Source organism: Dermacentor andersoni, chromosome 4 (genome assembly GCF_023375885.2).
Source record: "Dermacentor andersoni chromosome 4, qqDerAnde1_hic_scaffold, whole genome shotgun sequence".
Lineage (NCBI taxonomy): Eukaryota > Metazoa > Arthropoda > Arachnida > Ixodida > Ixodidae > Dermacentor > Dermacentor andersoni.
Genome location: NC_092817.1, coordinates 10,446,530 through 10,462,977, shown reverse-complemented (window position 1 = coordinate 10,462,977; position 16,448 = coordinate 10,446,530). Strand labels below are relative to the sequence as shown.

At 46.4% G+C, this 16,448-nt stretch overlaps 1 protein-coding gene and 1 pseudogene across 3 annotated transcripts in view; one reads left to right on the top strand and one right to left on the bottom strand.

Moving 5' to 3' along the window:
- The window catches only part of Nup98-96 (nuclear pore complex protein Nup98-96), a 264,767-nt gene that overhangs the window by 219,488 nt on the left and 28,831 nt on the right, over window positions 1–16,448 (bottom strand). For all 3 annotated transcript variants that reach the window (XM_055073379.2, XM_055073380.2, XM_055073381.2), the window contains 3 exons: window positions 9,959–10,134; window positions 6,273–6,386; window positions 1,767–1,941 (listed from right to left, as the gene is read on the bottom strand). In XM_055073379.2, the coding sequence (XP_054929354.1) occupies window positions 1,767–1,941; window positions 6,273–6,386; window positions 9,959–10,134 (465 nt within the window). The remainder of the gene's footprint in view (window positions 1–1,766; window positions 1,942–6,272; window positions 6,387–9,958; window positions 10,135–16,448) is intronic.
- On the top strand, window positions 3,180–4,334 carry LOC140217033 (tigger transposable element-derived protein 4-like; annotated as a pseudogene).

Below are 16,448 nucleotides of genomic sequence, written 5' to 3'. Positions count from 1 at the left end.
GCCGTGCACGCGTGATCGAGGCAGCCGTGGAGCCAGTTGGAGCGCTTTGTCCGTGCTGAGCCACACATCATGTGCATTGTGGACTTCGTTGGCGGTGACGACAGCACCGAAACAGTGGCGGAGTTAACAGACGTGGAGATCGCGGCAGAAGTGACTGCTGAGCGGCCAAACAAAGACGCTGCCGAGGCTGATCCAGCAAGCGCTGATGTTGCCCCGCTCCCGACTGCAACTGAGGCTGTAGCTGCTTTGGCTGTTGTACGCCGCTACTGCGGCAGAATAGAAGGCACTGGACTGTCTCTTGTGGACCGTTTGGACTATGTTGAGGACGCCGTGGTCAAGCACGCGGTTGCTAATATGAAGCAGGCTACGCTGCTTCAGTACTTTCAGCGAACTAAATAAATACTTTGTTTGAAGCTTCATGTGAGTATCTATTGCGCCACGATTGGTTCATTGATTGATTTGCGCTAGTTTCTGACGCGTTTTCTGCGTGATTTTATATATCGAATTCTGGCTATATCAAACTATATTGCGATCACCGCGCTGTTCGATATATCGAGGTTCGACTGTAATGAAAAATGTTCAACGCTTCAGTGTCAACGCTAAAGAGGCAAGAACTGCTCATCAGGAGCAGCTCGACGATGTTCTCCTTACATGGTTTAAAGAGGTCATAGCTGAAGTGAATGTCGATGGCACGAAGCTGCGCGAGAAAGCTGACAAGATTGCACTCTTACTTGACGTGAAGAACTCCCAGGCGAGTATCATTTGGAATGCCATATATTATTTTAAGCCTCTTGGCACATCGTTTACTGGCGAAGTTAGAATGAAAAGACAAGGAACTGAACATCAGCATACTAGATGTGACACTTTATCACAATGAGCAGGGACCGCATCTCACCAACAAAGATCGCAAACTGTTTTGCGAAATGCGGATTTGGCAAGCCATCTGAAAAGAATCTGCAAGAGCTGGCAATTCAAACTGAATATTGGAATGAGCTCGGGAATTGAATGGCACAGAGAAAGATTTTGTCACAGTGGATGACGATCTGGTGGCCTGCAGTATGCCTACCATGGAGGACATTGCGGAGGAAGTTTCCACATCACAGCCTGACGTTTTTACCAGCGAGGATGAAGACAATGAACGCAGCAGCAATAACAAGCGGCAACCCACAACGACAGAAACATTCATTGTTCTTAATGAGCTATGGCATGCAGTGGCATGCAAGAATATTCGAGAGGACAGGTGTGCACATTAATACACCTTCCAGAAGGCAATCCTTGACGAATTCCAGAAGGCAATCCAGAAGGCAATCCTTGACAAGTAACAATTTTTTTTTTTTTCAATTTTGTAAGTTTTGATGATACAAATGTTTTGCACGACCTCAGGAAATTTGCATCACCAATATTTTACTGTACTTAGGTCCTGGCACTTCTTTTTTATTATTCTGTTTATGGGGGTCCGAGTTAGGGGCATTTTATCTATATTTGGAGTTAATTTATACGTGGCAATATATGGTACATCACAAATGCACAAGTGCAGACTAGTAGTATAGGTGGCTTCTTTCCCCATAAGGTCCTCATGAGAGACATATTTTACCACAGGGCAATACAGATTTAAATCAACAGACTCTTTGTCCCAATGGCTTTACACTACTTCGTGCTTTCTGCTATAAACATAGAGCATCGATATGAATTACTCACAAGTTCACATTTGTTTAGGACAAAAGTTTAGGACAACATTTGTTGATGCAGGCAGCGTCATCACATACCGAAGCCTGTTGTGTTCGTGGCGCCAAAGGCTGGTGTGTTCGACCCAAAGGTAAAAGCTGGCTGCTTGGCCCCAAACAGCGATGTTCCTGTATTGGCTGTAGTGCCAAACCCAAAGGTGGAAGGCGTAGATGTGGTGGCCGTACCAAATGCTGGCCGCACCCCAAAAGCACTTGGCTGAAAAAAAAGCAGGAAGAAGGACACTGTCATGACAAGAGCAGGCTGCACACATGTAATGGCAAGCTAAACAGTAACTTACTTGAAGGAAAGCAGCAAGGTCATATTGTCTTCAGCCAGCTATTATACTCAAAAATACACAAGAGCTTACATTATCTTGAATGATATCTTAACATTAATAAATATCCAGCAATCCAGATGTAGTCGAACCAAATTCCGGATTTAACAATACATGAGAAATATAACAATGAGCAGCCAATGTAACGTATCTGCTATATAACAAAATAAAGTGTTTACTACTATGCTTCCACACCATGTTATAGCAATTAAATATGGCTACTGTATATGTGTGCCGAAAGCAAAGGAAAAAACACACACACACAAAAGACGAGGACTGAAGGAAGAATACAACACAGGTGCTGACTTCAACTGATTTTAATTTGTGAAATCGCCAGAACTATATACAGTATAGTAACTTAATTAGCAAGTATAGGAGGCGTCCATACTCATGCGGCAATGGTGACGCCTGTTGAAAGAAACGCCGATCCTAAAGGCCGTGCTTTTGCCTGTAGCCTGTAGCAGCAGCGATTTTGAGAGTCTGAAACCGGTTATGCATGGCCAGTTTTTGACACCACCTATGAACACCAGGTGATGCCCACGATAACCATCATCACCACCAGTTTTGCTTCAGTGTCATAGGTGGTGTTGCGCACATTTTCATCCAGCAGTGATCCGCCGGCATTTATCCAATACAGTGCAGCTGAAATCATTGCCTGCCATAACTAGCCGCCATATAACATATCATCGCTATTTCAGTGAGTTGCGGGCATTCATTCAGCGCAACGCCAACATGTTTTCGAAACCATGACCCCAGCTCTTCACCCACTTCCACCAAATGTGTCAAAGAAGCGCGGAAAATATTCGATGTGATGCTGGACAAGAAGGCAGTCATCATCAGGCTTACTGAGCAAGGACAGACCCAAGTTGACGTCACGAAGGAGTTTAATCTCTCCAAACAAACATTGTCCCATTAGATGAAAAACAAAGAGATCTTGCCTGCAGTCGACCAATGACTCTGCAAAACTACAGAAAATTACTAGAAAGGACAACATCCGAAGCTTGAGGAGGCCCTGCAGCTACGGTTGAGAAGATTCCTAACCTCCCCGTTTCAGGCAACACGCTCAAGCAAAAAGCAGAGATGCTCACTTTAAAAATGGGCATTCAGGACTTCCAAGTTCACCGATGGGTGGATACGTGGGTTTAAGAAAAGGCACAGAGTCACTTTCAAAAAAGATTGCGGGGAAAGCAATGCCGTGGATCAATCTACTGTCACGGATTACCGGACGAGTAAGTTGAAAGCCCCGATACAAGAGTATGCTCCTGCAGACAATTGTAACGGGACAGACTTATTCTTCAGGATGCTGCCGGACCGTTCACTTTCTTTTACTAGTGACGCCTGCACTGGTGGGAAGCATGGCAAGGAGAGGGTAACTGCCATGGTCGGGGTAAATGCAGTTGGCACCGAGAAGCTGCCCCCTTCTAGTGATAGGGAAGGCAAAAAACCCGCATTGCTTTAAGGGTACGAAGAACCTGCCTGTGTGGCACAGCAGCAATACAAAGGCCTGGATTACACAAAGGTTGTTTGAAGATTAAGTCTGCCGACTGGACCGGATGTTTGAGCCTAAGAAGAGGCAAGTGTTAATTTTTGCAAACAACAGTGAGGCGCAAGGCGCCATAAGCAACCTGCAAGCTATTCGTCTTGAATTCTTGTCGCCAAATACGACGAGTGTGCTCCAGCCAATGGACCAAGGGGTCATTAAATACCTCCAGGTGCACTACCGGGCCCGTTTACTTGACTGCATACTCTTGTGCTTTGGCAACGGGAAGACGCACTCTGTGAACCTGTTCTGGGCACTCGGCATGCTAGCGAATGCCTGGAAGGCTGTTCAGCATTCGAAAATTGCAAATTGTTTTAGGCATGCTGGATTTTGCAACTCTGAAGAGCCCGTCGCCAGATAGGCAAACAGCACCGCTGAAGACATTGACACCGGCAAGCAGTTGATTGCCGACTTGCGCAGCAATGGATGGACCTTCCTGCTGCTGTCACTTTTCACCAGTTTGCCGCAATCAACAACAACATAGAGTTGTGCGCAGAGCTTACAGACGATGAGATCGTGTGCCAGGTGACCGCACCACCGCAAAGAGACTCGGACTCCGACGACGACATATCTGGCTGCCCACAACCATCAACGCAAGACGTAGTCAATGCTCTAATATTATTGTCTAGTGCGTATGACGAGAACATGAAGCTTGCACAGATGCAAGCAGACGTCACTGCAAGCAGCAGGAATTTAAAACAAGGAACCATCTGCGACTTTTTCAGTCCAGTTTAGCTGGAATAAAGTTCAATTTTGCGACTCACGGATTTTTCTTACTTCTTTTATTTGACTATTTTTCAGTCCCCTCCAAGTCCGGAGAATTAGTCAGCTACAGTCTTGCAACTCGGCAGCGTGCAGCCGGTGCAGCTACGAAAGTAATATGGAGACCAACATCGCCGGATGTTATGGTGCGTTTCACGAGTGCATTTTAGAGTGCAGCTTTTGTTCCTGCGGCAAGCGTCAGCTGTGCAAAAGTGCGTCCGACGTTCTCTGCGCGCGCCGCTTGTGGCCAGTCACCCTACGCCAATTGTGCTGCACCAGCCGAAATACCGTCCCCTCTAGACTACGACGAGCGCGCCATCAGCTGCTACCTTCAGAGCGCACTGCTTTGAACACTTAGACCGGCTGTCTGCGACTGTCGGTGAAGCAGCGTGGGCACCTTTTTCCTCTGCGCCATGCATTGTGGGTTAGCGCAGTCGTTGCAATGAACTCGCGTATGGAGCAAGAGCCATCTAGACATCGGGCATGTCGGACCAAGAGACGTTGTTCTTGCCAACATGACGTAGCGTGTGTGCGTGCGCGCAAACTCTACGTCAGACTATATATGCGCCTTAAGCGAAACATTTTTTTTCTCTGACTTTTATTAGTTGGAATGTTGTATAATTCCAATTTTCGTAGCATCCCCGTGGAATTCAAATTAACGAGCTTTTACTGTATACCATATTTACTCAAATCTAACACACACTCTTTTTCCGATAAAACGGGTCCAGCAATTGTATGCACATTAGAATCGAGTACGATCCTAAATCTATGTTACCATATGGCCATCTGCAATATGGCTGCCTCGTACGTGCTTCGAGTCTAGCTGCCATAACTTTCTCCATGTGCTGTAGTACGTGTGCTTAGGTAGCTGCTTAGGTTAATCTACAGTCCGTCTTTCTGTTTTCTGCATTTGCTCTATCAGAATGGATGTGCCGACTGCGAAGACACGCCTGAGTTCCTCATAATTCTGCAATTAAAAGGAAAGTGATCACGTGTGCGGAGACGGATGGAAATCGGGCCACATCACAGGCATTCAGAGTTCCCAAAACTTGCGTACGGAACTGGCACAAACAGGAGAGGCGTTCTACTCTGGCAGCTGCTGCATACGGTGCTGCAGCACGGCCCCTATCTTGAAAGCAATCAGCGATATGGACAGAGTCTACGCATCTAGGCGCACCATGCTGTATTCTCGTCACTTAGTTCGTGTTGAAGAGAGAGGCCGCACAAAAGTCAATTCACTTGCTCTTGCTGCCGCACTTCCTCACTCCAGCATTTCGATAAACAGTTTCCACGGTCATTGAGTGAGAAGTGTTCATGTTTGCTTGTGCGCGTGTGACACCATGTTTGTTAATTTAATTAATAAGCAAATGCTGACAAGTTTATACGGTCGATAAAACTACTATCCTTACTTTTCATATAGCTGTCTACTAATTTGCTATTGCAATCAATGCTTCGCCTTTCGGGCGAAACTGCACTTTTTTATTTATCGCAACTTTAATGTATTGGGAGTAAATCTGTTTTTCCAAACGAGGGAAAGTTGCATTTCTGTATAAAAGAATGAGGTGTGCGGTACTGTACAGGACTCTTCTTTTAGGTCACAGCAAACGGGTGCGTGTTACAATCAAGGGCGTCTTTTTCCATATGTTTTTTTTGGTTCACAGAAAACGGGTGCATGTTAAAATCGAGGGCGCATCAGAATCGAGTAAATACAGTACTTGTGGTGCTTGAGGAATAAAGCTCATTTGTGACTATGCGCTGGTCTCTGTCCTTTATTTGTTGTTGCCGTTTAGTGTGTGCAAAATTTTTCACACTGAAATTAAATATGTATGCATTTTCTGTTTCCCATGCTTACTTTTCAATTTTGTATTGCAGTGTGGCTACAATATCTTTATGATGAAACAATGTTCACACCTGTGTTGTAGCACCAAATGTAGTCCCAAAACCAGTGCCAAATCCAGTGGATGGCTGTGTTGTTGCGGTTGTGCTGCCAAAGAGACCTGTTCCTGTTGGCTGGCCAAACAGAGACTGCAAAGAAAGCCAGTGCCACGTTTTCTAGATGCAAGCAGCATATTGCACACGAGCGCATGCACATAAAAGTACAAGAAGTGATCACAATCACAGCCTATTATGTCAAGCACATTGTTTATAGGTGGCAACAATTTGAAGTAAATGCTAATACATCGGGAAAACAAAAATTAAGGTTAACAGAAGCAATGCGGAAATAGGAGCACAACTTGATGAAGTGTCAGACACTAGCACAGCAAGGTACAGCTGTCTCGCGACAATATTGGTAACAAGGCCCAGCTAAGTGGCAAGCTATTTCATATGCTTCTTGCATCAAAGTAGTTCTGCAAAAGCTCACCTGCACCTGTGCACATATATGAACAGAATAAATTTTTCAATCAGCAGTAATCAATATAAAACAATTTTTTATGTGGAAGTGTCAAATGGCCCACTGAGCGAAAAAGCCAGCGGCGTCTGTAGCAGTGAAACGGCACCTAACTTCCTATTGGCTGTGACGCCACATCACGAGCGTGCCTCACACACTTGTGACGCTTGCTTGCACTTGCTTGCACTTGCTAGGTTGGGCCTCGATGGAGTAGAGCGGGTGAAAGGGAACACCTTCTGCTGTGACAGTGCGCTGGGTGTTGCGTGAGGGGAGAGGGCATCGCTGCCAGGCCACATCACCCTCGCTGTCGCTCCCGGAAGCCTGTGTTATCTGCGCGTTCCCTTTCCACACAAGCTCTCACCTGCTTTCTAACTGCGCCTTGATAAGGCCAAATAAAAATGCGCCAAGCATCTCAACGCGCTCGCTTGCCCTTGAGGAGTTCGTAACTCAACGGATGCGAATCGGCGTTCACTTAGACATTAATGCTTTCATATTCACAACTCTTAAGAAGTGCTTAGGTGTCCTCGCATTTTTTGTTTATAACAAATTCACTACGATTGACGTATTTGCAAGAGCTTACCGTTACTAACACTTTCTTGCCCATGGGAAAGACAGCAGATTTTCGGTAGTCTAGTAAATACCTTCTTCCTATCACAGAGGATGCTTGATACTGAAGCATATCGTATCAAGTTGAAGAGGAAGAAATTCTCTTTCCAACTGTACTAAACAACACAGTTATTAAAGAGAATTTGAAAGAAGTATCTCAATAAATATTTGGCAGGAAAAAATAAAAAGTTATTAAAAAACATTACTGTTGCCTCACACAGAAAAACTTCAAAAAATTTTCAGAATATACATTTTCAATGCAAAGGACCTGTGCAATACTCCAGCAAATATGATCTTTCTATGTGAAAAGGTTCTTCAGATTTAAAGGAAAATGTTAATCCTAGTGACTAACCCTAGCGTGATGCCAAGGTAAAATCCCAGTCTTTTAGCGCTCAACAACTTGCTACGTGGCCGCCAGCAAATGATCCCAACTGAATGTTGTCTGCAGATAAGAACTGAGACCTTTAGAACACGCAGGATATCTTCATATTGGCGCACGGCAGCTCTGAAGAAGCAGTTTGGTGAAGAAAGCGAGACTCCTTTCAGAAATCTGACATACCGAAGTTGTCCTCCGCATCACATGCTACTTTCAAAAGCCATATTCTTGCGTGCTGATGCATTAGAATCAGAAAAATGCAATGTTTCCGTGCATGAGCAGCACACGACGTCGACAACATCCTGGAAACTATGAGCGCTCATCGCACCGGCCACACCCCTTCTTCGTAGGAGATTTAAAAATCCACGCTAAGTGGAAAAAGAAAAGTGAAACTGAGTACACAGTTTCTAAATATGGGGGTGCGAATATCAAAATTTTCAAATACGAACTGAATAATGATATGCACATTAATTTATTAGCAAGTTGGGTTAACTTGTTATGTTGGGACATTGTGATTGCATTGTCAACATTAAGAAACTAGACTAGTAAGCCATTATACTAAAAGGTTGTGTATTTGGCTCATGTTAACTTGGAAAACTTAGTAATTCTCACTAGCTGTCCTTGCCAGCCTGTGCCTTCTTATAGCGCATCAAATAATTGTAATCTTGGAGGCATTTGACCCTGTGCCAGTCGTCGCTAGTCGCGCTTGCTATCAAGCAATAAGCTCAGAACTGGGCGTGGCGCTGCAAAAAAAATAAAATAAAGTGCGCCCTCGCTATACGGAAACCCGTGCCCCTTGCAACTGTGAGGCTGGCTTTCCTGCATAGTTTAGACGCTTAGCGGCTAAGTGTGCTTTACAGGCAAAATTTTGCTAGCAGCACAAAATCTTTGCAAAATTCAGCACAATATCACCCCAATATTTTTAGATTAGATAGAAACAAATGCTAAAAACAGTATTTGCTGCTGCACAGCCAGAAATATATTTGATTTGATTCGAATATTCTTATGCAGCCAAATATTCAAACATTTTCGAATATCTATTTTTCCAATCAAATATGAATACAGTCGAACCTCGATATATCGAACAGCGCGGTGATCGCAAAATAGTTCGATATAGCCAGAATTCGATATATAAAATCACGCAGAAAACGCGTCAGAAACTAGAGCAAATCAATCAATGAACCAATTGTGGCGCAATAGATACTCACATGAAGCTTCAAACAAAGTATTTATTTAGTTCGCTGAAAGTACTGAAGCAGCGTAGCCTGCTTCATATTAGCAACCGCTTGCTTGACCACGGCGTCCTCAACATAGTCCAAACGGTCCACAAGAGACAGTCCAGTGCCTTCTATTGCGCCGCAGTAGCGGCGTACAACAGCCAAAGCAGCTACAGCCTCAGTTGCAGTCGGGAGCGGGGCAACATCGGCGCTTGCTGGATCAGCCTCGGCAGCGTCTTCGTTTGGCCGCTCAGCAGTCACTTCTGCCGCGATCTCCACGTCTGTTAACTCCGCCACTGTTTCGGTGCTGTCATCACCGCCAACGAAGTCCGCAATGCACATGATTGTGGCTCAGCACGGACAAAGCGCTCCAACTGCCTCCACGGCCGCCTCGATCACGCGTGCATGGCGGGGGCAAGCCTCTCCGTGCGCGCGTGATCGAGGCGGCCGTGCTGGCTCCAAGCTGCCGCGTGTGTACGCCGCTACGTTCAAATGGCGCCCTCGGCGCAACCGATGTGGGCAGCTGTCGTACGCAGCAGTCTGGAACGCCGATCGCGCCGCTGCTATCTTCGAGAGTGTTGCGGGAAAGCTCGCCTCCTCTCAACAGAGCGCACTTGGTCTGGGGCGGCGGAGTTCGATATATGCATTTTACATCCGGCCCCGTTCGAAATAAAGAATTAGAAATGCATGCGATTTTCCATGTGATATAGAAATTGTTCGATATACGCAATAATTCGATATATCCGTGTTCGATATATCGAGGTTTGACTGTATTAGACATACAATATTCGACAATATTCAAACTTTTCACATATTCACATACCCCTATTTCTAGATAACCCAAATATGGAACTAGCCGTTCAGGAGCGCTAGGAAAGCAGCAAAATACAAATTAGCAATCATCAACAGCGGGCTATCGATGGGAATAAGTGCAGAAAGGAAAGTGTTCAACGCATTGCTTCAGTTGACCCACATTGCTACTCAAATTTTTTACCAGCTCGGCAAGTACCTTTTGCTGTGGCTGACCAAATACAGAGGTTCCAGTGGTGCCAAATGCATTGGTGGTTCCAAACGCTGATGTTGAAGCCGGGGTTGTCATGCCAAACCCTGTTGGCTTACCAAACACATTTTGACTCTGCGTTGTTGTCTGCCCAAAGAGTGAGCTGCCAGTCGGTGCAAAACCACCTGAACAAGAGGAAAGCAAAAAGTACAGCCAGTACTTAGGTAATTGTTGATCAATCTCAATCCAAGCAATGTACAGTTGAGGCCACAGTTAAAGGTAGCCCTACTCTAGTTAGGCATCAAAGCTTGCAGCCTTGTCATTTATATCCCCCTGTAACCATAAATTTGAAGGTTGACTTGAGTGTACATTCGATATTTTCAAATATTCAATTGAATATTATGCTAGTATTTACAATCAACGATTAATTTTTCAGATATGCCTGATAATTCGGACACCTTCACGGCCCCACCACATACGCCATAAAGCCAATATACCGTCGAACCCACTTATAACAATTTTCAAGCACCATAAAGATTCCACTGTTATAACCAATAATGGTAATAACCACATTCCACGAAAAAATAAAAATAGGGAGATGGCTAAGCTGTTGTGAGAAGACTATACTGGCAGGAAGACCAGTGCCCCTCCCCACCACCTTCCTCCATTCAGATGCTGATTGTGTTCTCTTGTTTAACTGTTGAACTCTTGATTGCTGCGCACTCCGATCACATGTAACAAGCAGCGGCGGTCAGCAGTCAAGAATGGCACTGCTATAACTGCAAAGTGGGGCCACGGGCAGCAAGGAACATTTGCCAAGGCATCGCCGAGCATCACACAGCAGCTCAAATTTCGTTTTCTTTTTTTTTTTTTCCTTTCAAGGATTTTGCATTTCATTACATTTCAGCACAGACACCCAGCAGCCAGACCTCATCGTTATAACCAATAATGCGGTGTGGGGGCATGGTAGTAAGCAGGTTATTTCCCCATAGAAAACATCCAAAGGTTGGCGGTGAAGCAGCTTCTCATCGTTATAACTGATATATTGTTAAAACCAGTATCTGATATATTGTTAAAACCAGTATCGTTATAAGTGGGTTCGACTGTACATGGATTTTCCTAAACTTCATCCTTATGGATTCCAACAGGCTTTGTGCCTTTCTAAACTCGTCATTTTCAACAAAGTGCTGTGTTATAAATAATGAAATAATGATTGTCTGACAGCAGTATTACAACACATAATCTCTAGCACAGAAGCCCGATGTTTAAACCATTATGCCATGAATGCATGCATCGATAAGCGGCACAGAACACCCTTATTAATTTCTTGCAGGAAAGCCAGCACATTGAAATGCTTGGCGCATTTCAATTTGGCCAGCTCGATAGGCTTAAGGGGGGAGGCTACACTTGAAATACTACTTTTTTATTTGTGGACAGATCTGAACAAAATTTTCACACTTTGTGTATTTTAATATGCAGATTCTAAAAATATAATTAATTTTGCCATAGGATAAGTAGTTTCTGATATAATCTAAAAGCATTGTATCAGCTGGGTGCTCTGTTTGGAGGAAAATTAGCATCTAAACAGAAAACCCTAACATAGTAATTTGAGTATAAAGACTATCTAGAATGTTCAGGGAGTGCAATAAGGTATTAATCAATGTTCTAGGCTAATCTGAGCAAAAGAGCTCATCAAAGTTGTGAGAAAAAAATGCCATCTTGACATGTCAAGCATGTGACCCATTTCAAAAAATTTTTGAGAAGAGTACTGCTTTGAAAAGGTGCATATTGCTTACTGCATACATTTCTCTTTCTGGCAAAAAAAAAAATTATGCCGATAGCTGAAATAGGACAGAAGCTATTTTACCTCCAAATTGGAAGTCTGTCAGAATTGTTGTTTTGAGAAATCAAGGAAAAACATTCTGCAACGTCTCTATTGAGAACGTACCAATAAAATCTCAAGGAAATTCACCAGGGGCATAATCTGGATGCATCCTATCTTTATGCCGCTTTTTGGCCAGCTTCCTTGCGCTCAAAGAGGCTTCTTGCTGGAGTTGGAACTTCGATGGCCGTCTTCGTCCTTTGCTTGCTGAGATGCAGTGCCAGGAATATTCATGTGTATCTGCTGTAGAATTGCAGTGGACGCAAGCCAGTGTCCCAGTGTTGAAGCGTAGGACAGCTTCCGCAACAGCAGCTTGCACGGCAAAGAGAGGTGCATGTTGTTCCTTTGAGACACTCCAAATCACTGAGTGAAGGCTCTCATACGAATTCTGTGTCTTGCCTCGCTGGTATCTTTGGAGCAGGGTTTTTTCAGATAGCCGCGTATATACAGGCAGCATTGCTTCTGCCACATGTTCTGGCAAGTTGTAGTGTTGCCTAGGTTCAGGCTCTCCCTTTGCTCTCGCAGCATTGTGACGACAGAACATTGTCAGAACATTGCTGAGAGCCCGTACTCCTTGGCGGGGTCCTTGAAAGCATCACCGCTTTCTAGCCACACCCGGGACACAGCACAAGTCCAAGGAACTCTCGTACGATGGATAAATCCACGATTGCAAATTAATTTCCGCTGTCGTTGACGTCCTCTCTCCTGTCGACACCCAGTAGCTTGAACTTTCGTTCCATTGCAGACTGCGACGCCAGGCACGTTTTCCGGCGCTCGCTGCGGGCTCGCTACTTTCTTCAATCGGGAAGGAAACGGTGCCTGCACGATCTGTGCCAAAACGCGTGGCGTGGGCGGACGAAGTGTTGACGCTAGACGTGCCGGTTTGCAGCTCGGAACTTGATCCGGTAGAATGTCCAGGCAGACCAGCAACCGGCAACTCCGCGAGTATGACAGGCCTAGCCGCCTTCCGTCACGCATTCTACAGCCGCTTGACACGTAGTAGCCTTGAGACGACAATCTTTTCCAGCCATCCGGGCAGCGAAATCAGCACCTTATCAAACGTCGTCGCGAAGCAAGCGGCTGAACAAACGTAGACAGCGGTGCGATGAAACCAGAGATAAACAAACGTAGTGAAACGCGAGAGCGGTCGAGCGCGCGCCAAAGAGCGCCGGACCAATAGGAGCGAGGCGCGCGGGGGGTGTGCGCGCTTTGGCCAATCGGTGGCACGGACGCATCCTTCAGAAATGGCGCGATAGCGTCGGTTTCCCTTCACCGACGCCATTTTGAACTGGCGCAAAATGCGCACAAAGAAAACAGCTTCAAAACAAGCGCAAGATGGCGGCCATCGGCCACCGCATTCGAAAATGGCGACGGCGCAAAGTTTGAACATTTTTGTCCAAATTTTGCTGATTTCGCGTTCACCCTGGCCCCTTTAAGCGCCATTTTTATTATTTTCCCATTAAACTTAGCTTCTAGATTTCGCGGAGGGATTCTTGAATGTATAAACGTAGCGAAAATGTACTTTTCCGAAAATCAACTTTTTTGCAATTTTTGCCGTTTCAAGACCCGCGTCCCCCCTTAACCACTGCAATTAGTAGTGATTATGTGTGTTTACAGAGTCTTCTGTATTTAGAAAAGAATAGTTTGCTTTGAAATTTAGAACAATGAAGGCAGACAAAGAGTAATAAACAATGGCACAAGAACGTCTGAATCAACAAGTATAAAGATTGGACATATCCATATATTAACCATCATTCCCATGGTGGCTGAACAATTGCAGTGCCAGAGTTCCCTCAAGCAATTATTGTAGAAAACTCTATGGCCAACACCCAGAAAACTAGCACTGGTTAAGCCTAATAGCCAAAGTAAGTGTGCAGGCATGGCAGTGGGCAGCAAACCACCGGGGAAGTTTACCAATCGTCAGTGATCTTGTCATCGTGTCTAATGCGACATTAAGGGTCCCGTGTCACAGAATATTCGGTCTCGAGGGCGTTGTCCGCGAGTGAAAATTTCCGTATGTATTTAGGTATAGTAAAACCTCATCAATTCAAACTCGGCTAATTCAACATCCCAGATAATTCAAAGGTTTTCTGCGTTCCCGTATTTTCCAATGTAAATTTGACCGGATAATTCGAACCGGCGGCCTAGGCCAACCCGGTTAATATTACAAAGATTTGGGGTGCTATGCAGCTTCCCGATCCCCATTTCACCGTGTTAGATACGGGACCGTTTTCTGAGCCTCCTTCGAGTTCACCAGACCACATTGAATTGCGCCACAGCTAATTAAGGAGCGCAGAAGCACATCTACCCCGTTCCCGAGGCGCGGCACGTGCAAACGAGTTGGCGTCCCCCACCTCGTGCACCGCAAGTGGAGCTATTCACTGCTTGACTCTTCCCGAAAGTGTAGCGGGAGCCTGGCACGGTTCCAGGTAATGCAGGGCCCGAGCAACGCTGCTTTGCAGCACTGAAACGTCGCCCCCTTCCGCCTATTGTGACGACGCTTGCAGGTCAGGATGGCAATACCGCAGAGAGAAGTAAGCCCTCGGACAATTGGGGCCCAAGGAGCGGCCCTGTGCGCCGGGTGTGACACAATCGCACGGGCGCCTACCATTGGCCGAAAATGACGACACCTGAGCGGGCTCGCCGATTGGCCGAAAATGGCGTCACCTGAGCGGGCTCGCCGATTGGCCGAACGTGACGTGACTTCGAGACACCGAAGGGCTTAAAAGACATAGACCGGGAGCAGCAAGAGAGCATTCCTTCATTCATCTCTTTCGAGCTTCTTCCCACGGGCCGCAGCGTCCGAGTTGCTGTCGGCCCGTAATGACTTTATGACTGTTAATTTCTTTGTACTCTCACTGTAAATAATGTAAATAAACCTCCAGTTTTCATATCAAAGTCCTCCTCAACCTCGGCCAACTTCCGCACCCAACGGCAAGGTCCAAATATCTGGGGGACAGTAATTGGGATTGTCCTCCAGATCCAACAAACGGATGCCAGCGGTGGGATCGTCCTCAAAATCCAACAACTGGTGGCAGCGCTAGGGATGAACCTTCATCCAAAGAGGTCCAACAACCGAAAACCCAACGAAACAACGGCCATTTGGAGCCACAAGGCGACGCCACATAGCAATCGCGATTATTTATAGATGAAGCGCCCGACCCGTAGTATCGTATAATGCGGAATATAGGTCGACCCCTTACATTGAAGCAAAGAAGTCAACATAAAAATTATAAGGCACAAAACTTCGTTTTATTTAGTGGTGCCGCCAGACTCATCACCTGCTCATTCGTTTGAGCTGTCTGAACTCTCGTCCGAAGACGACTGCTTTTCATTGGCTGCGTCCCACATGTCATCCTCGGTGCCGTCCAAGGAGTTGCTAATGCAACACTTCTTGAATGCCCGCACCACCATATCGTCGGGCAGCGAGCGCCAAGCCTGCAACACCCATGTGGCCAGTGGCGAGAGGCGGCCTGCGCAGCCGGCCGGTTGGGGTCGTCGGGTTGTCGCCGGCCATCCACTGATTATATTGTTCACGGAGATGGTCTTTAAAGGGCTTGTTGAGCACGACGTCCAGGGCTGAAGTGGCTGAAGCGTCATGCCTCCCGGAATGACGGCAAGTTCCGTCCTCCCGTCGCAGAGTGCCTGCTTCACACCTGCAGTCAAGTGCCCGCGAAAGGCATCCAAGATGAGCATGCTCGGACACCGCAGGAGGGGGCCGGGTCGCCGATTCCAGACGGTCTTAATCCAATTGAGCATGAGGGCCTCGTTCATATAGCCCTTTTCATTCACGCGAACGACATCCCGCGGGAAAGCCTCTTTCGGCAGCGTCTTCCTCTTGAATATTATGTATGGGGGCAGCTTTCTGCCGTCTGCAGTACACGCGAGCATCACCGTGAAGCGCGAATGCTCGTTCCCCGTAGAAAGAAGCTTGACTTCTTTTGCGCTGCGTTCGCACACTGCGGTGGGCGACAGCATGTCGAACCACACCGGCGTTTCATCAGCGTTGCCGATCTGTCCCAAGATGTAGCCATGCTGCTGCCGGAGACGGATAACATAGCGCTGGAATTCGACCAGCTTGTCCTCGTATGCCTCTGGCAGCTTCTGGCAGATTGATGTGCGCCGTCGAAGTGCAAATCCCTTGCGTCGCATGAAGCGATGAACCCAATAAATGGAGCCCTTGAATTGTTCCTTGGGCAGTCCGGATTCTCGGGCGATCTCAATAGCTTTGATGCAGATGAGTTCTGCTGTCACTGGCAAAGATCTGGCACGATGCTCGCGGACGAAATCCGTCACCCTGTCTTTGAGCTCCGTGTGCACCGCGACACAGAATAAAGAACCGCGCAGCGCCCGCGAGTTGGGCCGCATCGGTCACCAAGGGGGCGATAACGATGCGGATGCTGAAAGGTCTGCGCTCCTACATGTTGCCAGACGACTATTCATGTTGTGCCAAGGGCCGGTATATAAGTCGAGGGGTGAACTTTTAGTAATATTTTTTTGAAAAAACCTCGACCTATATTCCGCACTATACGGTACTACTAGCACAATAATCAGTCCACGGTACGCCCTGCGCACCGCCGAAACGCGCGCCTGCAGAGGAGAAGACATGCTTCACTG